A 24,374-nucleotide genomic window follows, 5' to 3' on the forward strand; every position below is an offset into this window, starting at 1 on the left:
AAGAAGGATTCTGTTTAATATGTATGTAAGTTACAAGACAAATTAAAAAATAGTTACAATTTCAGGAAACTCAGAAGACAGATGAATCGGATATTTCCGTTTTTAATAGCACTAGAATTTAACTAAACCAATTAAAATAATATGGCTTTAATGGCAGGCAATTAGGTGGAACATGGAATTAAAAAATTGATTTATCTGAAATGAAATCTACTCTTGGCACAATAGTTGATCATCAAACGTGACTAGTTATTAAATAGGTAATATATCAGGATTGCCATTCAAATCTGGAAAAAAATTCCCTATATATATATTCAAGATATTTGACGTTTTCGGATTTAACGAATCATCTTTTCCTGCATTTCTTTCAGATACTTGTTTGTTTGTTTGTTTCTTATGGCACTTGCCACTGACAAGCCCGCTGTTACGAAGACAGCGATTTAAGCCTGATGGGGAGCGTCTCTTATTTTTTATAGTAGCGCCAACTAGGGCCAAGAGTACGACTTTGCTACTCACGCATCACTCATTCGCTTGCACAACCCCTTTTTACAGGAGGGCACATTCACACATCTCACAGATAGAACAACAGAAGAACAACCATGCCCAAACCGGGACTCGAACCCGGGACGCCCAGATCACGGGGAAGACGCGCTACCCCTATGCCAGGACGCCGGCCTTTCAGATACTAAGTCCAACATGAATGATGACTCTTTTGAACAGCCATTCAGTCTTGTGCGTTTTCCTCTTTTGGTATGACTAGTAGGTGCCTGTCCTTTTTTTTTAAAAAAAAAAAAAAACTTAAATTTACTATCGTCTTAAAAGCGAACAATTCGCAATAAATAGGTTTTGAGGAACTTCTCCACCCATTCAGCAAAATAAAGATTTTTTTAAATCCATCCAATTCTTATCAAATACGGATTTTCAGCAGCTCATCGTTTAAAAAAAAATCTCTAGTCTACTTTGAATAAGCTCACAGTTCCTCAAATAATAAACAAACCATTTAATAAAAATTCAAGCATTGTTGGCTAACACCACTGTGCTGTTTCCACAGACTAAATTTTGCTAATCCCGCCAGAGAAATGTATCCAATTCTCTCACACAGTTTCAGAAGTCTTGCACATGCTCATTAGCTGCAAGTATTGAATCTCAAGGAAAAAGAACAACTGTCCAGCAAATCGAAACTGGAATAATCTATATAGAAGAAAGAAAAAAAAAAAGGGGGGGGGGGGTGGAGAGAGAAAGGGGTGAGTTTCCACATTACACAATCGCAAATGGTTTCGTTTTTAAAAGCTATAACTATGATCCTTTATTCTTGCAATCTTTAGGTATCGGCATTTTTTAGATGGTAGAAAAAGAAAAAAAACAACTAAGAAACTTATAATTTCTTTTCTTTTTTTTAATGAAAATTTTTAAATTTCTCCGCACTTTCTTAGTTTTTTTTAGACGATTTTTAAATTTCCTGTGTTGTCCATGTTCTCCCAATGATGTAGCAACTCTGTATATGCAAATAAATAATTCCATCTAATATTAATTTTAAACTAAATGAATAAAACATATAAAAAAATTCATTTCATACCTTTGGAATCAAAACTACCATTTTTTTTAATTCAAATAAAACAAAATTCCAAAAACTGAAAAATATATGTACACTTTATTTCAATACATTCATCAGTGCATTCATCTTTATGCTAACACTAATCGCTGCTACTTTCACTATCATTGTTCATTTCTTCATCCCCACTTTCAGAGTCATCTAATTCTATCACATCATATGGCTCTTTAATCACTTGTACTTCTTGTACTTCATTATCATCAGGAGTTTCTTCTTCTTCTTCTTCCTCTAACGTCTCAGCTTCTTCAACATGATTTGAAGTTCTTTTATTTTCTTTTGCTTGCTTTTTAGTCTCCTGGCTTTTCCGATATGCTACAAAAATGTCAAATAAAAAAAAGAAAGAAACTGAATTTTTTAAAAAAATTTTTTTTATAGAAACTTGTTATTTTCAACATTCATTTTTATACTAATTTTATACTTTGTTGTAGAATATCACGTATTCTATCAAAAAAAGAAAAATCTTTAACATTATTACAAAATAAGATAGAGGAAAGATGTTTTTATTAAGCACAGCTAAAATATATGCCAAGTACAGCAACAGTACACATACATGTGAATTTTTTATAAATATATTAATATGCGATTATTTTTCCAACTTCATACAAAAGTTATAATACTTGTAACTATTGCACATACATTTTGGGAACTATTATAGTTTAGCACTAACATGTATGTTCAGTCACATAACTACTAATTTAATGGGAAATTTTTTTAAATAAATGTTCTTAAGGATTTGCATAACAAAATTAATATTAGAAAAATGAAAACGATTTTAGTTTATGGCTGATAACGAATGGCAAATTTTGATCAAATAATTTTTTAAATAACTGATGGTTTTATTTTAATTCACAGAATAACAATACATACTGTTTTTTTTAAATTTAAATATAATATATGTGGTCATGAAAAGCAGATTTATTGTTTTGCAGTGTAGCAATACACCTTGATATAGAATAGGAATCAAATATTATAATTTGCATAAAGGAATTATAATGGATTTGTAAAACTAAAACTGAAAAATATTTTCGCTATTATGATAAATAGCATTTTTTAATGTCATATTAATTATCATTAATTTATTTTTAAATAAAAATGCAACATATTTTTAAAAAAATACAATTAATATTTTCAAATAAGTAATAAAAATAAACCTTCTTAAATGATAATTGCAACAATACATAAAAAATTCTAAACTTAATAGGATTCAAAGATCCCGACTATATATTGTATTTAAAATCAAAAATATAAAAATGGTAATTATTTTCTAAGAGATTAATAAAACAACTTGAGGAATATTATCCTTCAGATTGAAATATATTGCAAGGGGTGTAAAAAGTAATTATATGAACTCTTTAAACTGGTAAAAGTAATTGAATAAATAATTAATCACTTGAACCGCAGTCCCACTTTATCGCCTAATTAAATAAATATCAGAGCATAAATTGATTTTTCAAAAAAAAAAAAAAAAAAAAAAAAATGTCTGAGAGGAACAACTAAGAGCAAAGGGTTATTTTAATACAACAGAGTATAGTTTTTTAAAAAATTATGCAGAAAATAACATGTAAAAAGCATTGCATATAATTACTTATAGAGTAAATCAACAAATGATCATCAAGAAAAAAACACTAATTTCACTCACCAATTAAAGCACTGTGCAAAGGAGGGATCAAAACATCTAAATCAAGATCATTCAAAGCTTCAAGCACATCTTTAGCTAGTAGTCGTTTTCTGTTATCATCTTGTGCCAAACTGTTAGAACTAATTTTGAAAAAAGTAAAATGAAGAATTATTAATTCACAAAAATTCATGCATTAATATCGTAAAATATATAATTAGTACTAAAAATTCTTTTCAGCAATAAGAAAGTTCAATTATAAGTCTAGATTGATTCCAATGTTAGCACATTTCTAAAAGAATCAGAACATGCATATTATTTAAAATAGATTTTAAGGATTACTAATATTAAAAGTTTTTAACTTAAACACTACAAATAAATTACTAATTTTTGGACAAATTAGATACCTACAAATAAATTCTGTTTTGTTTGTCAGAAAAACCAGATATGACACAAAAACTTGCTTGTTCTGTTGTTCAAATCAATACTTATAAACTGCAAGCAAAATTATAATAACATCTCTTCATGTATAATACGTGATTATAATCCAAGTGACCCTATTCAGACCCTCCAGAACTCGTTCTATCAATTGGATTTTGATAAAACTTGGTACACACGTTATATGGAACATGGAAAAAAAGATTTCTGCAATAAAAATAGTTCAAATTTTAACCACTAGGGGAAATTGAGGCACCTAAAGAAGGACAAAAAAATATATCAGAATCATTAAAATTTACTCAATTATGTACGGTCTATTGACATCAATTACATGTTGAAAGTACATTATAACATGTTCAACGGTAGTACAAAGAAGCTCTCAAGGAATTTCAGCAACATAACATGTAATGTTGGCTTTCAACTCAGGTAAAGTCCTAATTCCTCCTCCATAAATATGGTCTTTTAGGAATCCCAAAACCAGAAGTCATAGGGATTTCAGTTGGGTGAACGAGGATGCCAGGAATCGAGCAAAGCTCTGGATATTACACGATTCTATTCAAAGTTAGCATGAAATAGTTCTTTGATTTGACTCTCAATGCAGGAAATAACTCCATTTTGTATGAAGATAGTGGTCTGCAAACACTGCCATTCCTGTAAAGCAACTGTCAAAGAAAGCAGGTTCGAAGAAGTATCTTCCTGCTGTTGAAGAAATTCGCTGTGCATTGCGCTTGTAAAAGGGCATGTGAGGTCACATAACCGCAATGTGAGGACATTAAGGAGCGAGAATTTCAAAGAAAAATGGTCTGAGGATTAGATCAGCAGTAAATTCACACCATGTAGTCACATAATCAGAATGTAGTGGTGTTGGTCCTTTTAAATGACGATATTCAAGCAATGCAGCTAAGCCATTACTTATTTTGATATATTTTGGTTTTATCAGTAAAGCTAGATCTTTTTTCTGTAAGGGCATGATTAACAATCATTAAGGAACACAAAATGATTTTCAGGCTCTGACTGCAAGTCTCTTAATAAGTTTCACTAACTTGTATAAAGAATTTTTGAAAATGCCATCTAGTGCTAAAAATTTGAACTATTTTTATTACAGAAATCTTTTTTCCATGTTTCTTATAACATATATAACAGATTCATTAAAATCTATAGGTAGAACAAGTTTTAGAGGGATCCACATAGGGTAGTTTAATTATAACTACCCTGTATTTCTTTTTACAGTAATCACTATTATAATAATCACTATCAACCATCACTATATGTTCTAGATCAGTCCAATGATAAACAGACTATACAAGACCATTCATGATTAAAACAAGCTTAATTATAAAAATAGAGATGATAAATTTTGCATATAAAGCATGATATAAACAAGAGTTGCCCAGCATATAATAATACTATTACTTAAAATATTCTGAAAACTACATTATAAGAAACTCAAAATATCAGCTTTGGCATGCTGCCATGAAAAATAATCCGATTAAGTTTTTATCAACAAAATATTCCCTAAAGTGCATTCAAATTGCAGATAACTTCAAGGTAATGGAATCATAAAAATTAGGTACTTTTTTAGAGAAGAAAAATAACCCAGAATTTACTACTTTAGAACTTAGTAATAATTAAGATGTTTCTCCGTTTTTTATTATTATTATTTTTGTATTACCTAATAACATGATGTTGAAATTTTTCTATCATTCAAATTTATTTTGACTAATTCAAAATAAAAATTTTAAATTGTATTTTTGAATTGTTTTTTTTAAAGTTAAATACATTTGTACTATTTGCCTGTTCTCAGTCACTGTACATAAATAATATCCTAAGGTTTTTAAATTACTCTGGAACTTTGAAGCTGATTGCCAAAAAAAAAAAAAAAAAAAAAAAAATGTATTATTAAAAAAAATTAAATATATAATGTAATTATCATATTCAATTCTATTTGTTTATTAAAATTTCTTTTCTACTGAAATTATTATTTTAAAGTTATTAATTTTCTTAATTATATTTATTATATTATTAAAATCATTTTTAGTACAAATATTATAGTCTTTTTTCCTTTTTACATTCAATGTTATATTTAAATTCAGATTTTTTGGATAATTCAGCTTTCTTGTGGTTTTATCAGTTTCAAATAAACAAAGTTATATTGCATTATAAAAATATTAATAGCATTTCTTTGGTTCTTAAAAAAAGATAAAACCAGTTTTGTAATATCAGGCCTTTCTTTTTATGCATTCCATGTAGAGTTCTAAACAAATTACAGAAAGCAAAACAGTCCCAGGAATCCAATGCAATCCACTCAGAGACCATCTACATTTATATAATGCGAAATTACTTGAGTAAGCAATATCAGAACTGTATGTAATTAAACTTGAAGTATGTGACAGAAAGCAGATAAGATTTAAAAAAAAAAAAATATTTTAAACTTTTCTCATTAGTTTGACAGGCCAAAGTTTTTGCCAAATAACCAAATTTCCATTTCATAAGTAAATTTTTAATAAATAACACTTTTTTAAGCACAAGCACTTGCTGAAGAATTTTTTGGCATGCTTTTACCTCATATAATTGTATTGGTCGGAAGAGAAGAAATTCAAATTTAAGAACTCTGCTAACTCTCCCAAGAATCAGGAAATAACAAAATATAACAACCTTTTCCACAAAATAAGATTTTTTTTTAAAAAACACCTTTACAACACAAAACTTTCTATATGCATTTTAATGACTCCCAAGCTAAAATAAAAAGGATACTTCACCTGTAATAAAAACTATTACTGGCAATAATTTCTGTTAACTTAATAGAAAAGTACCAATAAAAAAAATTAGTATTTACCAATCATTGATTCTTTATGCTAAAATATCTGTCCATTTAAATCTTGCTATTGTATTTGTTTCAGTAAAATAGTTACTATAAAAAAATAATTCAATTTTTGCAATAGATTTCTAGAAAATTTTTAAAAAATCAAAAAGTTTGGATAAATAAAAAAAAACAAAATTAAATGATGGAGACATGGAAACTATTGACACACTTGTTTTCACACCCCCATCACACTTACTAAAAAAATACTTTCATGGTATTTCCCAAAACTAATAAAATGGAAATTGATTCACTTTTTAAAATATTCACAGTGATGTTCAGAAATCTGACATTATTTTCAAAGATAATTGTAAAATGCAGAGCTCATTAAATCAAGATTATATCTCCAAGCAAAAGTATTTTGAAAAATACTAAATTTGAGACAATTTTTACAATCCTTTTTCATTACTTGTATTTAGAAAGAAAAGAAAAGAAGGGGGGGGGGGAACTCACACATAATATGCATTAAAAAGTTTTAATAGCAATTTTTTATCTATCTGGTTTTCTTGCCAATGCTTCATTTTATTATTTATTTTGCCAGTTTAGGGAAATAGCATTTTTTCTTTAATGAAAGTTCAGTCATAAAAATTTTTGCCAGCTGATAATAGAGCATAAAAAAAAAACAGTTTACAAAGCCCCATTTTAAAGATCAATTTTGTGAAATAGATAAAAACAAAGCAAAAGGACATATAAAGTGGACAGATTTAGTAGTTCTGAACCACTAATAAATTGCACAAAATATTCCGTAACATTGCAATTGCAATTACAGTAAAATACTGTGAAAATACTGCACAATATGTTTTCATACAACTCAGCCTTAGATGAAAAAGATAATATCCAAACTGGTACACTCTTTGATTAATTTCCATATCATCTCACCAGGAGACAAATCCCCCCCCCTAAACAAAATAATGTACATCAAGTTCACATACTTGCTAAATTAGGTACTAAAACTCTGAGATCACAAAACCAAAATAGCATACTCAGATAGTTATGCTTCCGTAATTTACATAGGATAGATATGGCTGACAGCTGTAGACATTGATTATTATTTTTTAAAAGGAAATACATTTTATCTGCTTAATAGAGAATCCAAATAATGATTGCAAGAATAAAATGAAACTGCACCAATGGATATTAATTTGTTGGTGCCAACAGTGCTCATTCAGCTAGCATCTTACTATCATTTGGAAAAATTATATTCAGATATATTTACTGATAATTTCTAGTGCAAAGTTTAAGTATGCTTATACATCTGTCCCCAAAGGAAATGTAAAACACAAGATGATAGAGGCAAAAGAAAGAAAAGAAATAGGAGGTGGAAAAAACACCATAGAAATCAAATGCCAAATCATAGAACAGCAAGAACCAGATGTGAGCAAGGCTGATTTAGCATTTACACACAATCAGTCCATAACAATGAGTACTATTCTAAAAAACAAGGATAAATTTAAGAAGATTGTTACATCAAAGGGTGTCGCCAAAACTTTTGCACAATGGTCTTGTACTCTCCACGATGTTGAAACACAGCTTCTAACATGGATTAACAAGAAGTGAAGGTAAGAAGACATTACTAAAGAAAACATAATTTATGAGAAAGTAAAACTAATTTTTGTTATCCTCATTAAGAAAATACCAAGAATACTAACCAACAGACAGAAAAGAAGAATTTAAGGCAAGCCATGGGTGGTTTGAAAAGTTTAAGAAAAGAATTGGCATCTGCTGCATTTTGAGGCATGGAGAAGTAGCAAAGCTCAGATAAAATAGAACCCAAGAACTTTTTAGATGTATTCAAGAAATTTGTGAATTCTGAGAATTATCTGCTACAGCAGATTTTTTTAATTGTGATGAAACAATCTCTTCTGGGAAAACATGCTAATATGAACCTATATTGCAGCAGAATAGAAGGTGCAGTCGAAACATGGATCAATGAAAAATTGCCTTACAGTGTTGCGTCTTAAGCTCCTGCACATCCTCCATGCCTAGAAGATGACCTCTTTGAAGAATTTAAATTTATCAAGATTCAATTTCTGCCTTCCAACATGAGCCAGAAGATTGTCTCAAATTTTAAAAAGCTCAATAATAAAGCACTCTTAAAGTGTTTCTTTGAAATAATTGAAGGAATCAGTTTAATTTCAGAGAGTTTAGGAAATACCACTTTTACACTGTTGCAAGCCTCAAGATAACAGACAAGCCATAGAAGGCAATCACCAAGAGAACACATTTCTGCATGAACAAAACTTTGGCCAAAAAACATTGTCAAATGCAACTCAAAGAGGTTTGAGCAAGTGGCTGCAGAGCCTGTAATTGACAAGATTGTATCCTTCAAAATGACAATGAGGTTGAGACAGTTTTATAGGATAATACTGATGAGCTAGTGAAAGAACATAGCCAAGAATTAACAAAAGAGAGTTTATGGAACTGCATTCTGAATTACAGCAAGAAGTAGGGAGCATTTTATCAGAAGACAGTCTCAGCAGAACAACAATCCTTTTATGAAATTAAAGATGCTGAAAGCACGAGAAATTATTGCACCATAAGTTAAGGAGCATCATCCTAAAAAGGCAATAGCTATGCATGCTAAAATTTATTTAACTATAAAATACTGCATTGTATTTTTGGCAAATTTTGAAATGTAGGCAAAAAGAAATGTCTTTAGACAACTTTCTTGTAAAATTGTATGTATTATAAATAATAAATTACATTGTTTCACTTAATGAGTGTTTCACTCTATGAGTAAAAAAAAAAAAAAAAATGTGATACTTAACAAGCATGGCTTGAAATGTATAAATGATATATGCCAACAAAATTAAAATAAACTTATAGCTTAGCAAGATTTCAACATATAAAATGATTATTCCTAAATAAGAAGAATTGGATGGTTCCCCCTACTCATGATTGGTATAGAGCCAATAAGCCGGGGCAGTCCTTAAATCTTCCTTGTGATAGAAAAACCAACACTTGCCTGTCGCGCCTTGCCAGTGGCCACCTTAAATGTCTTTTCTTTTCTCAGGGTGAAAAGTTTTACCCTCTTTGCCCGAAATGCTGCCAGCATCAGGCCTCTGCTGAACATATTCTGGACTGTCTAGGATTTCATTGGGGAGAAATTTATTCTTCTCCCTTCCTCGTTTTTGACTTTCTTCTTGTCAACGGATTTTTGGATTTGGTCTGACTACGTCAGACCATGGAGATTAGCAACAACAACAACAACAACATGAGTGTTTCATATTATGGGTAGGATTTGAGAACAAATTATACTCACTAAGCAAAATTCTACTGTACATTTTAAAGAAGATAGTTAATCCTACACATATAAATAGTTTTCAATTAATAAATAGTAAAAAAAAAAAAAAAAAAAAAAAATGTAATACTTAACAAGCATGGCTTGAAATGTATAAATGATATATGCCAACAAAATTAAAATAAACTTGTAGCTTAGCAAGATTTCAACATATAAAATGACATTACAAATAATTAAATCAGGACATAATATACTTCTGAGATTTACCAATTTCTGCCAATACATTTAATATTATTACCCTAAAATTGAAATTTTTTTAAGTAAAGGGATATGAAACACGAAAAAATAAATAAATAAACAAATTATCCCTTCTGTAACAAAAAAAAAAAAAAAAAAAAAAATGAAAACACACTTTTTATATTTTCTAAATGTAAATATACTTATAGAAAATTTTCTTAAAAACTATGTACCTAATATGAGCAACAACAAACAATCAGACAGTTTTTGTTTTAAAACTACAATGGATTTCAAACTAAACAAACTAGTATTAATGAATAATGAATTGCAAGAATTCTTGAAAAATAGTTTTAATAAAATTAAGGAATAACAGAAGGATCTAATTCTATTATGAATAACTTCTATATAAAAGAATCTACATGGAAAAATGCTTTTAAGTGCATAAATCGAGAATAAGTAAATAACAAATCCAAGTTTGGAAATAATAAGCATAGCAAGCATTAAGCATTACTTAAATCTATTGTAGTCTAAATATGCTGAAGCAGATTTTGAAAAGAAAAAAAATTACCTATACAAAGGTTAGCAGCATATATTTATATAGCATTCAAAATGAAGAAGCTTAGAACTTTTGAAAATTAGGTCTAGTGCGGATGCCCAGCATAGGTAGAGTTTGAATTTTTCTTAAATATTTGCAGGTAAAAACATTGGAAACAACTGTTTACCTGGATGTAACATATAATACAAAGACGCTGGCTGCTTTATTCAAGGCTAGTTTTGCTGCTTCAGTAACTCTCACACCTTCAGGAATCTAATCAATTAAAAAATAAAAATAATTCCAAACAACTGTTTACCTGGCTGTGATATATAATACAAAGACACTGGCTGCCTTATTCAAGGCCAGTTTTGCTCTTTCTGTTACTTTCACACCTTCAGGAATCTAATTAATTAAAGACAAGAAAATATAATTTCACACTGACTTACAAGATGGCATTAAGGTCAGTATTCAATAAGCTATTTGGTATTAATACGAAAACATCATTTTGATTCCAAAATTAAATTTTTGCACTATATTAGAATGAACACACATTTCTTATAAGGATGAATAAAAATTAAGTATCTTACAGAAACTGAATGCATTGCAATACAATTCTATTAGGAATCAAATATATTCAATAGCACAGTAGCATCAATTTAATGATTACAATAAGAGTTATTAAATAAATCATAAATAGTGATAAGACACATGATACAAAAACATAAAATAGTAAATTAGATTAAAATATCGAAACTACTAATTGCAAATATTCAAAGATTTATCAAAATAAAAAGTTGCTCTTAAGGTCCACAGGTTGTTTGACATTTCCAAATCACTTTATAATCTGGCTTAAAGCAGACTTAAAGTATTATAATACCAAATCATGAAATACAGGAGAATCACAAAATAGAAAGTCAAAGGAAGTAAGACAACTAAAAACAATTCATTTGTTTTGGAACATGTGTACAAAGATTAGACATGAAGGAGAATATTATCATTGAAAGTTCCAAGACATTTTGCATTGATTTTTAACATTTACTTAATCATAATGTCCTTCCTTCACTGTTATCATTCTATAATTTCAAATTATAGATTTTTAAATTTGCCAGCAGTATAGTAACTAATTTGGTTAGTGACCCCAATGTACTATACAACATTTCATTTCTGTGCATCCCCCCCCCTTGGCATTATTTAATCTTCTACATTTTGCCACAATCATTCAATATGCTGGTGGCTTATGTCAGCTTTAGACCAGCTATTTATTGAATAACTTTCATAATCTCTCTTTATATGAACAAATTAAAATTATAAACAATTTTTTTACTAACATCCATTGCTTATATTAAATTTAATTCAACTACTGAGTACACATTTTTTAATAAACAATTCAAGCTTTTCAATTTAAATATAAGCAAATTCAGTCATATGATTACTTTTTCTAACTTTAAAATGATGAAGAAGATAACCTTCGTTTCCCCCTTTGCAATCGCACAGCAAGAAATAAAAAAAATGCAAATATATTGAAGTCTGGCATACAGCTACAGGCTCTTTAAAAATAAAAATGTCATTAAACATACATATTAATCTTCCAAATGCCCTTTTAATTATATTATTTAGCATAAAAAAATGAGCCTTTAAAATTGAGATACTACTTACACAAAGAAAATTCTATTTCAAATCTTTACATAACAACTTATAATGGATTTTCAATGTAAATATTTGATAAATAATGCTAAAATCTAGGAAAAATCAGATAGAAGGAAAATCATAAAACTTACAGCATCCTTTACAATTTTTGTAATTGCAGTCATGGGGAGATTGAAATCCTCTACCTTTTGTGCCATATTTCTAAAATAACTAAAAATTCATTTCTTAAGAATATTATTTTATAATTCTACAGTATACAAAAAAGAAAAACTATTTATCAGCAATTTTATTTTTTTAAATAGTATAAGCTTCTTTTTGGAATAAAAAATTATCACCAATGTATTAGCGAAAACTCAAAAGAAAAACCTTTTCTAATTTTAAAAATAAAAACATACTTGAAAAATATTTAATACAGCAACAACAACAAAAAAAAAACTTAGAAGGCATTAGGCTATTTAAATAATGGATATATATATGTATATATAAATATAATAACTTTTTCTAATATCTGATAATTTGAGGGTATTATGAACATAAAGTTATATCTAGCAATTAAACTGAAATTAAATATACAGATGTAGCTAGAGATTCAGCTGGTTATCATAACCCACTAGATCTGCCTCATCAGTAGGAGCATCCACTAACGTCATGTGACTTTACACTAGGAAAGACAATTTAAAAATAAGCAATGCATTCTAAAATGTTTAAACCAAAATCTTTGAAAAGATAAATATTTAAATTTCATGCAGTCATATAAAATACTTTTTTGCAATAATTATTTCAAGAGTTGCAAGATGAAGCAAAGTTAAAATCAAGCAAAAATACCAAAGTTTACTTATATTTTGATTATTTAATTAATTTTTTAAAAAAATAATCTTGTAAGAAATAAGAAATAGCAGATATATCACAGTTACACTGAAATGGGCCCCAGAATTATGTGTAAATTTCATGTCACAAATGTTTAGTAACGGAAAAGTATTTTGTTGAAAAAACCATTAAGACATAGTTTCACAGAATATTTAATTTTTAGTAATCATTAATCCCAGCGAACCAGCAGGTCACTAAAGGTGGCTAGTCTTGTAAATAACCATTATTTTTCCACTGCTTGTTTCATAGTATGTATTGAGTGATAAGTATGTTTGATACCTCACACTATATTGCATGAAAGATTCTATACTATATTGCTTGAAAGTTAACGCATGAATAATTTATGACTATATTTCACATTTAAACATTCAGCCAAATATTATATGAGAGAGAATTTTTAGATTTAAAAATCATGTTCAACGACAAGGATTTTATCATAAAAGAGAATACAAAATTTCAAAATTTATTAACAACTGCTCAGAGGAAATACATACATTGCCTACAACTTCATGAACAAGAAACAGTCTAACAAGTAGAAGCAGAAAGCGCGGGAAGACTGCCCAACAATATGATTTAAAAACTTTTTGAATGGCAGAAATTACAATCTGGTATTTAAATGAACACACAGATATTATTAAAGTCTCATAGAGAAATAAAAGACTTTACAAGGTATATATTTTTATAAATATATGTGACAAATCCATTTCGGACAAAATTCAGCATAAATTCAAAACATTAACTAATTTCAGTTCAGTTATTTTCTCTGCAGGATGCCGATATAGTAGTAGATTAAAAATGTGCTGTGCTTGCGCACCTAGACCTGGAAGACACGTTATCAAAAGTGTTTTTTAAAAAATAACTTTAAATTTTTAAATAATGTTTGAACTACGAATAAAGATATATTTTGTTTTATTACATTTTTAAAAATTTACAATATGATGACTAGAGCTATTTGAACACATCAAGTAAATTTCAAAATGCACACAATATATCATTTATTATTATCCATGCAATTTATTAGCCAAAAATTAGCTTCGAACAAATACTTATTTTCATGAAGCAAAAAATAATATTAAAAAAATCTGTTCGAAATGGTTGTGTCTAACATCGTGCTAAATATTTTTTAGAATTGAATGCTTTATTTTCTTTTGAAAATGGCATTAGTTGTTAGCTGCTATTTCTTCCTTTCTTCTCTATTTTAATTGTAAATTTACGTCTTGTCAATTGAAGTAGTTCATTTTGAACTGGTATGGATAATTAATTTTTAATCTTTGTATTGATTTTAATGCATTTTGTGTGCATAAATATCTTCGCTACATTTTTCTCTTCTTTTCGAAGGCTTCTTCGTTTGGGAACTGTTTTGGGGTGAACTAGGAGTTCGACGAACATTTTCATTTGCAATATTGTTTTTATCTTAATCTGGTAAGTATTTCTCATGTCAGTTAATAAATTGTTAAATAGGGATTCGATCGTAAAATATCGTTTCATTTGAAATTCTTAAATTCGTTGAAATAAGTGTTATGAGCAGCAGCCATTCGCATGCAAATAAGGTGGACACATCGGTAGGACTGACTCTCCTTTTAAGTTTTATTTTCTTCTGCTTTCCTTTAATTTATCACGGAGTGGAAGGGGGGGGGGAGAGAAGCAAGTTTTATTGAATTAGAATATTAAGCATAAAAAAAAGCTAGTATGGATTAGATCCATTCTGCTTTTCTTAACATGACAGAGTTAATAGTATTCTATTTCTTGACATGACAGAGTTAAACTCGATCTAATGATTTTTGTAATGATACAAAAATGTAATATATTTGAAAATGTAATGAATGTAAAAACTAGCAATATATATATGTGTGTTACTGTATACTGTTAATATATGCGAATGTCATGTCTAGAACATTTATTTAAGAACTCCTTTACTTCATTTTTTTATTTAAATCTTGAACTGAAGATAATTAAATTGGGTCATTTTTTTTTTTTTTCCTTTCCGACTTTTAATCAAAAATCATTTTTCTTTATTTTTCAGTACTTTTAATTAATATTTATAAAAATAAAATTATTAAAAGAAATATATTTCATTTTATTAAAATTCTGCCAATAAGTAATATTGTCATCTTAATTGAATTTTTGATTTTGAAAAAGTGAAATTTAAGTTTCATTGAAAACTTCTGTATGTATATATAGCATAAAATTTCTGGCTGATAATTTTTCTGCTGTAAATCAGTCTAGCTTTCAAGGTCAATAATTGTTTTTTTTTTGTCATTTATTTATTTATATTTTGTATAAACCAAGTGCATTAAGCTAATTCATGGTAAAATACCATCTTACAAGAATGTTAAACTTGCACATACTTTTTTTTTTTGATGAATGTTGTGGAATATTTATAGTGGTTACGATGGATTATTTTAAACTAAATTTTAAAATTATATGGAAATTCTGTATAATACTTTAAGTGTTTAACAAATCAATGTTGAAAATTATTTAGTAAATATATATAACAATTGCTAGTGTAAGAAATTGCATATACATATTGTTAAGAATCCTTTATGCATCCGACACCATTTCATTCCTGGTGGAGCCTCTTGCTTATTGCAATTGAAAAAATCAAAATGGTTATTATGTATCTCATAGATTTTGCTTGACAAATAATCATTCTGCCTAGTAAGAGTCCTAAAATGATTCTATGTTTTATGAGAAACTAATATTTATAATAATCACTTTAATAGAGTATTGTTTAAAAAAAATTTGAAGCAATAAATAAGCAAGCTGATCCTGATAGATGTCTTTTTAAAAAAAAAAAAAAAAAAAGAAAAAAACTTGATTTTACTTTTTTTTGCTTAAAAGCATTGTTAATAAATATTTCTATTTTTTCTTTTTTTTAAAAAAAAGTTAGAATTGGAAATTAATAGAATTCTTAAAAATTAGGAAATTATCCTTTTTATATTTTTAGGTTATTTCTACATATATATATATTTGTAGAAATAAATAAATTTAGAAAAAATATATGAGGCAATAAATCATTGCACTTTAATTTATTCAAAACAAAACAGTTCTCAAATTTTCAAAGAAATGTATTCAACAAAACTCTTTTGTTTTATCATAGTTCATAGAGCATTTCTTCGTTCAATATTGATTTTTATCAGCTATGCTTTTCATAATATTTTAAGTTATTCATGAACTTTTGCATTCCATTTGTTTGTTTTTGTTTAAACAATATAGTGGCTAGCATATATGGTTTTTTTTTTTTTTTTTTTTTTTCATATGGTAAATGAAGGAAAATGATAATTTGTTGTAAATTCTGGATTTAACAGACAATTAGAGTGAAAAATATTTACAATAGGATATGAAATTTGTAATTGTACTTTATAATGGAAGGAAGGAATGAAGGTGTGTTCTCCGGAGTATGCTCCAGAGTCGTAGTTCTTAGCTTTTGCCGGGTTAACAATAATCGAAATTCATGAATACCACAATACGTACTTTATAATTTTGAACTAAAATATTTAATGTACATATCATATTAAATTCAAAACATTCTTATCAATTGCATTTCCACACATAGTTTTTTCTGACTTACATCAAGTGTGGGAAAAAAGAAATATATATAATTTAAATTTATATTGCATTTCATTATTTTAATTTAATTAAGTAATATACAAAGTTGAATTTTTATCATTACTCAATTTTTATGTATTGAAACATATTGTGCATTTTTTATCTTAAAATAACAGTATGGGAAAACAGCTGACAGTTTTCAGTTATACAATTTTATTTATATTATGTTTCTATTCTAATTGACATTTTTTTGAGATTCCTTTTTTTTTTTTTTTTTTTTTTTTTAATAACAATCAAAATTGTTACTTAAATGCAATGTGGACTTGAGGAAAAACAATCAATCCAATCTACAATTTTCCTTTTTTTTTTTAAGAGAGAGAGTAAAACTTACTTTTCAGTTGATCTTCTAAAGGTATGGTCTAGATAGTTGTTGGCTTATAACCAACTGTTTTTCTTTTCCTTGCATTTTTGCACTATTAGTTTTATTACTTCAGTTTATCTTTTTAAGCTTTTTTTTTTTTTCTGACTTTTTTTTTATCTTCGAACTTTTTTGTTTGGCTTTGTTCAGGGCTCTTTTTCTGTATGTACTTGGTCTTGCCATTTGATTGGGGGGGGGGAATTCCTCCTTTGATTTTTAAAAATATATTAGCAACACTTTCTTGAAATTTTATGAGGTCAAAGTTATCTTAAGTAAAAAATAATAAAACATAACAATTATATTTGTTACATTAGTGATATTTGATTAGTCGTGTTAGTCATAATTCTAAATCTTTAATAAATAAGACTGCATTAATATTTTTAAATGATTCATATATCTTAGCTAATAAGGTAAAAAAAAATTTAATAAACTCTTGTAAGTGCTATAATTTAAGAAAAAAAGTTTTATGATTAATGTGACTAAAAACAACTAAGTATAAATTTATTGAGAAAAATATAATTACATAAGATATTTAAAAATTATCTTCTTGACAAGTAGTTAGCTGTACTGTTTTCTAAAAAATGTGTTAATTGAACAGGAAAAATAAAAATAACTTTATAAAAAAATATTAAGCCAAAAAAATAAGCTTAAAGATACTCGAGTACAAGCATTCATTCTTTCTAAAACATAATTCAACTCTGCCAGTTCTAGAAATTGGAGATTTCACTGAAAAAAAAATGTTGCAGTTAAAATTAATTATTTTCATGAAATAACTCGTAACTCCTTCAAAAGGTTCTATTTTATGCTACTAAATAACTTTTCAATTGCATTTTTTCCACCAACTTCAACTACCTCGCTAAAAAATGAAGAGTTTATTTTAAGTTACAATTTGATTAAGGAAGGTATGAAATGTAAAAAATACTATGGAAGGGAAAACTGGAAATAATATGAATTGAAACTTGTATAAATTTTCATTTTATTGGACTTGTTTCAACATAATTGCAATTTAAATCAACAAGTTCTTTCAGAGGAACTTGAAAGACAAAAATGAAAAATAGTTTAATAATTTGATTTTTTTTTTTACTTTCATGGATTTAATTAGGACATTAATCCAAATACAATCAGGAGAAGCCAGTTTTTTTTTTTTTTTTCTCAGATGCAACCAAATTAAATATTAAATGTCTCTGCTTAATTCTGAATTTATCACCCAGGCTTGTAAAATGTCTTATATTTATAATGATATTTTTTGCTATTGTTGTCATTCAACTGTTTTTGTGTGTGTGTATATATATATATAATTCTATTTTTAACATTCTTATAGCAAAAATTGATTCCCCGGGGAGTGAAGAAATGAGTTCTTCTGAGGAAGTGTCATGGATTTCGTGGTTTTGTGGGCTTCGAGGAAATGAGTTCTTTTGTGAAGTAAGTGCTTTAAAATGGATTGGTAGTTTAACTTACTTGGAACTAAAATTTGTTTGAATTTTAATGTGTAAATGTGCATATAGGTTAAAGTGTAGCCTTATATTGTTTTTTAACAATATTTGAAATATGACTGAGCATTATTTGTCAAGTTTAAATGAAGCTTTATGCAGTATTCAACTTAATACAATTAGAGATATAATTTTCTGCATTTTAAAAGAGTCAATATTTGTGTTAACCGTTTAGAAGTTATTGTTGAAATAGTGAGAAACTAAAATTTTAGAATTATTAACTATAAAAGAAATTTTTTAATGACTTTCAGTAAACATATGCCTGAAGTATAATTCTAAATTTCATTGATGTAGATTTATTTCTTTGTAAAATCTAATAATTATATAAACATGCATTAACTTTTATAATATTTTGAGTTTTCATAATTTTTTGTAGGTTGATGAAGATTATATTCAAGATAAATTTAACCTCACTGGTTTAAGTGAACAGGTACCACATTATCGTCAAGCTCTGGATATGATTCTGGATTTAGAACCTGGTTAGTACTGTTAAATTATATTCTTATTAAATTTAGAATCTAAATACAAAGAAATCTGTATGAAATTTAAAATGAATCTATTATATTTGACAGAAAGAATTTATAAAAAGAATTAGAAAAATTATTGCATCCTTTGTGTATATTTTTTCTTCAAAAAATTTAACTTAATGGAAGGGGGGGGGGATTTTAAGAATCACTGTTGACTCCTAAAATTTTATTAGAAGAAAAAGTGCTGAACTTGGTTTATAAATTTTTGATATGGCATTTTTGTGTACTACTTTAATCTTGTATTGAGTCCTAATCATCTTTTAGTAACAGTAAATTTTCAGCTATCTATGAAAGATTTGCTCAACTTTGAATAAAACTTTGAGTATATATATATATATAAAAGAAATCAAGAAACAGGTTTAAAACAAAAAGTTCAATCAAGTGCAAAAATAAGCTTAATGTTGCCAAATGTGTAATCATGATAAGACTTAAGATTAATATACGGTTTCTAGGCAAGTAACTTCAAAATCCTGCCAGTCATCCAAAAAAATTCAAGGTATGAAATCCTAGGTTTATACCAGAAATGCTAACATATGGCTTTTAAAGTTGCAATAAAAAAGGTGGCAAGAACTAGCTATTTTGACGCACGCCCATATATTAATCTTAAGACTAGCCATAATTGTTATGACTTCCGTACGGAAATTGATGATCATATCTTCCGAAATAATTATTTAATAAAAATGCTCTTTGTATTATCTTAAGACGAAAATAGTTACTTTTTCATGATATAAATTCCATTTTCATATAATTTTTCATTTAATTTTAATATTTTTCTTTCAATTTGATACACTATCCGAAATGTTTTTGAATGTTATGATGGAATTCTAACTCATTCTTCAAAACATTAAAGTATGTGCTCTCACCAGTCATTCAGTATTTTATTGTTATATACTTCGTAATTTGCAGTAAGCTGTTTTAATTGAATTTATGTGTTTTAATGGTGTTAAATTACAAGGTGAAATATTTTTAAAGAAATACATCCCATATTAATAATTAACAGCCTAAAAACCTAATAATCTAGGCGAACAAACTGGTTGCCAAAGGTAGGTAGTAATTCATGTATTGGAGAGCCCTTACAGAGCATGTTATGGGTACATTATCAGTATTTTTTTCAAAGAGAAATCCACTGATAAATTGGAAAAGGAATTTGCACCAGGCAGTAACTTTAGGCCAGTGTAAAAGATTTAAGTGGCAGACAGTGATTGGATTGGATTGGGACTGGATTTTCCATGGTCTAAATTTGACTGTTCTAGATGTTCACCACTCTTTTGAGATAAAAAGGTGCCTTGTCGCTGCATAGGATGTTCTATGGTCAGAAATCCTTGACTTCCATACAGGCAATAAAAGTGAGTGAAAAAGATAAGGGACAGCCATTGTTGGTATCAAGCAGTTACTGGTTATTGCTGATTTTATATGGTAAAAACTGCACTATTTTTCCTTAGTATTTTCCATATTGTTCTTACAATACATCTAATTATCATGACACTGCACATGCACTACTAATGCCATAAACATTTGTCAGTGACTGATTGACAAAAGACTATTGCTACTTCTGAAACTACCTCTCCACTGAGAGACCTTTGTTTTGTCACATTGAACTTTTAACACAGTTCCTTCAAATTGAGAACTATTTCTCAAATATGATTGTTATAGATTACTTAATGGAACTAATAATAGAAAATCTCATAAATATTGACAGTGCTTTAGAAATAAAATTATTTGTAATACACTTTATATGTAAATATATAGTAAAATTAAAATTTTGTATCGTGGTTATAGGATCTTCTCTATCCAGAATGTTCACAAGCACTTAAATCAAAACTAATTGAAACAAATTATGATCCATTAACAGAAAAAATAATATACAACACCAAAATAAAAGTAGTGCCGAAAGATAATAGTTGCAATAACTTCTAATTGAAATGAGAATATTATGAATCAGCAGACTTTAACTCGTTAGTTTAGCATTAGTTCAGCATTCAAAAAAAGATAAATAAAGTATGGGGCTTTTGATACCATAACTAATATTTATACATGTTTAGCTTCATACACTCATAAAACTGCACTAGGCAATTCTGTATACTAATTTTAAGTTAAAAGAAAATTTCACATTTTGTAATAATCATCTAAATATGAGGCTCATTTATTTTAAAATTGTTGAATTGAATTATTTTAAGTTATTTTCTTTTTGTAGATGATGAACTGGAAGATAATCCCAATCAAAGTGATCTGATAGAACAAGCAGCAGAAATGTTGTATGGTTTAATTCATGCTAGGTACATTTTAACGAATCGAGGAATTGCACAGATGGTAATATTTTATAACTGTATTAAAATTATAATATATTCTTATGAATGAACATAGTTTATATCAGAGTATTGGTCCTTGACTCGAGTAGAATTATTAACAATATATTTTTCTGCAATCTGACTTTAATCAATCTACCATATAAATGTTTAAAATAAATATACTTAACCAAAATTCTTTTATTAACTAATGCTTAATTTGCCTATTTTATTTGGCTTTTGAATATAATCTTGTCATTAATTAAAGCATTTTCATGTGTAGATTGAGATTTTAAAATTCTTTGGAATTAAAAAAACAGCTTTTGAGCTTTTTTTCAATTGTGAACGTCTTATCAAGTTCTTATTATGAAATTGTTTTTTTATTTGCTTTAGAATATTATTATTTGAATTAATGTATTAAAATTACTTGTCAATTAGAAAAGTAAACCTTTTAGTTGGCTTATGAAATGGAGCTAATCAAATGAAATTTTAAAAATGAGTGCATATTGTCGTTTTTTTTTTCTCTCTCTCTCTCTCTCTCCTTCTATTTCATCCTTTATATTGTATTTTTTTTTTTTTTTTTCATTCTAATTTTCTTTTGTTATATCTATAGATCGAGAAACATCAGAATGGTGATTTTGGTGCATGCCCACGAGTTTACTGTGAAAACCAGCCCATGCTTCCAATAGGTATGTAACCATTCAATCAAGTAATTGATACAAGATATTATAAATACATATTGCTTTAAAATCATGTTTATTTTTTATTAATTTAATTTTACTTTTTTGTAGGTCTATCTGATGTTCCTGGTGAATCTATGGTGAAGCTGTATTGCCCCAAATGCACCGATGTTTACAACCCCAAATCATCTCGTCACAATCAGACAGATGGAGCCTATTTTGGCACAGGATTTCCTCACATGCTTTATATGGTTCATCCTGATTATAGACCTAAAAGGCCAACAAATCAGTTTGTACCAAGGTAAAGTTTTAAAATAATTTAGAATATATTTTTTTCATAGCTATAAAGACAGTGCATTACTAAAAATTAAAACATATCCATTATTTCATATTTTCTGAAAACATGGCTATTATACAATGCTCTTATGAGAGAAATATATTGCAAATTAATTATTAATAATTAATCCATTAATTTGAAAATCATACACATTAGAAATGCATTATTGATACTTTTTTCTACGATAAGAATTTTTTCCTTTAGTGTTCCCTTTTTTCCTTCGTTTATTTGCGATTTCTTTTTAAATGATTGTTAATGATTCATACATTTTGTTTAATGATGGATCTGTGGTTTTTGAACTGATTCTGTATGGTCTCTTATTATTTTCGGTTTTATATATTGAATGTGAAGTTATGTAACAATGAGATAATATTTATTTGTTTAACTCCTATTTTTAACAAGTATACTCTATGAATTTTGAAATTAATTAGGAATATTATTGGAAGTTTTGCTTTTTTTAAAATATTGCTATCCTTATACAAGAAGTGTTTTTTTTTTTTTGGGAGGGGGTGTTTTTCATTAAATATTTTACTGTAGTGTTTATCGTTTAGAAATGTACAGTTGAATTAGATTGGCCTAAATTATTGCCCAGAAAATACTTGTTAGTTTTCAGTTACAATGGCATAACTGTTTAACAATTTATTATTTTTTTAGGTTATATGGATTTAAAATTCATCCTTTGGCATATCAACTTCAGCAGCAAGCTAGTGCAAGTTTTAAGGCTCCTGTCCGAGCGATTCCTTTTAATAATAACAAGCGATGAGTTATGTGTCTTTGAAAGTTACTTCAACATGTTAGAAGTTACTTGGAATACATTTAGTTTATGTGAACAATAAATTTAACAAATATTCAGTTAAAATGTACTGAGTATGCATCAAAGTTCTTTCTCATGTAAGTTTCTTTTACCTCGATATGTGAATCATAGTAAAAACTTTTTATTTAGTTGGTGACCATCTCGTCTTTCTCTTCACATCATAAAATTTCTTTGGGGTAATAAATAGTGCATTATTCCTTTTTATGTGTTCTTGTTATTTGAATTTTTTTTAACTAAAGTTAATTTTCTGGGGTTTCATGTTGCATATTTATTGGCGTTTGTTCCAGAAAAGGGCCTGATTCTTAAAATGATTGTATTATTTTCAAATTTTAGATGTGTGTAGTAAAAGGAATTACTTTACACAGTTCCTAAGAAACAATTATTGTAGACTGACAAATAGATAATAAAATGTAATGTATATTTTCTTTTGTAGGTTAATAAAATGAGTAGTTCTTGAGTATAATAATCTTTTTATCTGATAGGTTGATATTTTTAATCTGAGTTGAATAGTTCCAAAGAAAGTTAAAATAAATGAGCTCTGTATTAAGCATGTCTAAATGAAGTGGGGTCCCCTCCCCCCCCCCCCCAAAAAAAAAATATCCATTACTTTTTTAATTTAAAAAAAATGAAATAGATATTATGCATTGTTAATTTTAAAATTGCAGTTAAAACTATATTCTTAAATTTACTGAAATGTTTAAAATCTTACTAAAATAGGTGCTGACACTTTGCATTTTATTATTTATTTTTAGCAATTGACTATGTTATCTAGGTTCCGGTGCACTTTATACAAATATTTATTAATTTTTAACTTTATTTTATTTGGGCCATTTGTAAAATACAATTTTATGAAAATGTTTATGGTTATGAAAATAAAATTATGCGTATTTTGTGTATTCCATACTCTTAGTCATTTTATTTTATAATTTCTACTTTGTTTTATTACTAAATATTATCTGCCTTCCGATTTTGTCAATTAAAAATAAGAATGAATAAATACCCATTCAGATTGAATGAATGGAAAGAAAAGTAAAAATACTGCATGCAAGTTATCTCTAATTTACATTTTTGCAATATTTGAATGAAATTTTAGAATTCATACAATGTTTGTATTTTGGTACTTGTTTATTTTTTGTATGGGTTTATATAACAATTTTCAAATTATGCATTATAGCACGATCCTTTACATATAATGCAACCACCTTGGCAATAAAAACTTGACATC

At 27.5% G+C, this 24,374-nt stretch overlaps 2 protein-coding genes across 5 annotated transcripts; one reads left to right on the forward strand and one right to left on the reverse strand.

Moving 5' to 3' along the window:
• Window positions 1-1,629: 1,629 nt before the first annotated feature.
• On the reverse strand, window positions 1,630-13,797 carry LOC129963856 (DNA polymerase epsilon subunit 3-like). 4 transcript variants are annotated; one of them, XM_056078435.1, is made up of 6 exons: window positions 13,544-13,797; window positions 12,756-12,843; window positions 12,314-12,392; window positions 10,723-10,808; window positions 3,249-3,367; window positions 1,630-1,921 (listed from the first exon to the last, which is right to left on the reverse strand). In XM_056078435.1, the coding sequence occupies exons 3-6, from the start codon at window positions 12,377-12,379 to the stop codon at window positions 1,692-1,694; spliced, it is 501 nt and encodes a 166-aa protein (XP_055934410.1). In that variant the 5' UTR covers window positions 12,380-12,392; window positions 12,756-12,843; window positions 13,544-13,797; the 3' UTR covers window positions 1,630-1,691. The 4 variants fall into 4 exon arrangements, with proteins under 4 accessions (XP_055934410.1, XP_055934408.1, XP_055934409.1 ...); XM_056078433.1 differs by lacking the exon at window positions 10,723-10,808 and adding an exon at window positions 10,852-10,937 and having other exon boundaries at window positions 13,544-13,796; XM_056078434.1 differs by lacking the exon at window positions 12,756-12,843.
• Window positions 13,798-14,151: 354 nt separating this feature from the next.
• Window positions 14,152-23,277, forward strand: LOC129963291 (casein kinase II subunit beta). Its single transcript, XM_056077562.1, has 8 exons — window positions 14,152-14,296; window positions 14,388-14,471; window positions 18,338-18,438; window positions 18,883-18,985; window positions 21,228-21,343; window positions 21,932-22,007; window positions 22,110-22,299; window positions 22,990-23,277. The coding sequence occupies exons 3-8, from the start codon at window positions 18,367-18,369 to the stop codon at window positions 23,096-23,098; spliced, it is 666 nt and encodes a 221-aa protein (XP_055933537.1). The 5' UTR covers window positions 14,152-14,296; window positions 14,388-14,471; window positions 18,338-18,366; the 3' UTR covers window positions 23,099-23,277.
• Window positions 23,278-24,374: the final 1,097 nt, after the last annotated feature.

The sequence above is a fragment of the Argiope bruennichi genome, chromosome 3 (assembly GCF_947563725.1).
Source record: "Argiope bruennichi chromosome 3, qqArgBrue1.1, whole genome shotgun sequence".
Taxonomy (NCBI): Eukaryota; Metazoa; Arthropoda; class Arachnida; order Araneae; family Araneidae; genus Argiope; species Argiope bruennichi.

Excerpts from the sequence above, each read along its gene's own strand:
- LOC129963856 (XM_056078434.1), bottom strand. The coding sequence starts at position 12,379 with ATGGCACAAAAGGTAGAGGATTTCAATCTCCCCATGACTGCAATTACA. Across the intron at positions 3,368-10,722 it reads GTATTATATGTTACATCCAG|TTCTAACAGTTTGGCACAAG; the intron begins GTAAACAGTTGT and ends TTTCAAAATTAG. Across the intron at positions 1,922-3,248 it reads TTTGCACAGTGCTTTAATTG|CATATCGGAAAAGCCAGGAG; the intron begins GTGAGTGAAATT and ends ACATTTTTGTAG.
- LOC129963291 (XM_056077562.1), top strand. The coding sequence starts at position 18,367 with ATGAGTTCTTCTGAGGAAGTGTCATGGATTTCGTGGTTTTGTGGGCTT. Across the intron at positions 18,439-18,882 it reads GAAATGAGTTCTTTTGTGAA|GTTGATGAAGATTATATTCA; the intron begins GTAAGTGCTTTA and ends AATTTTTTGTAG. Across the intron at positions 22,008-22,109 it reads CCAGCCCATGCTTCCAATAG|GTCTATCTGATGTTCCTGGT; the intron begins GTATGTAACCAT and ends ACTTTTTTGTAG.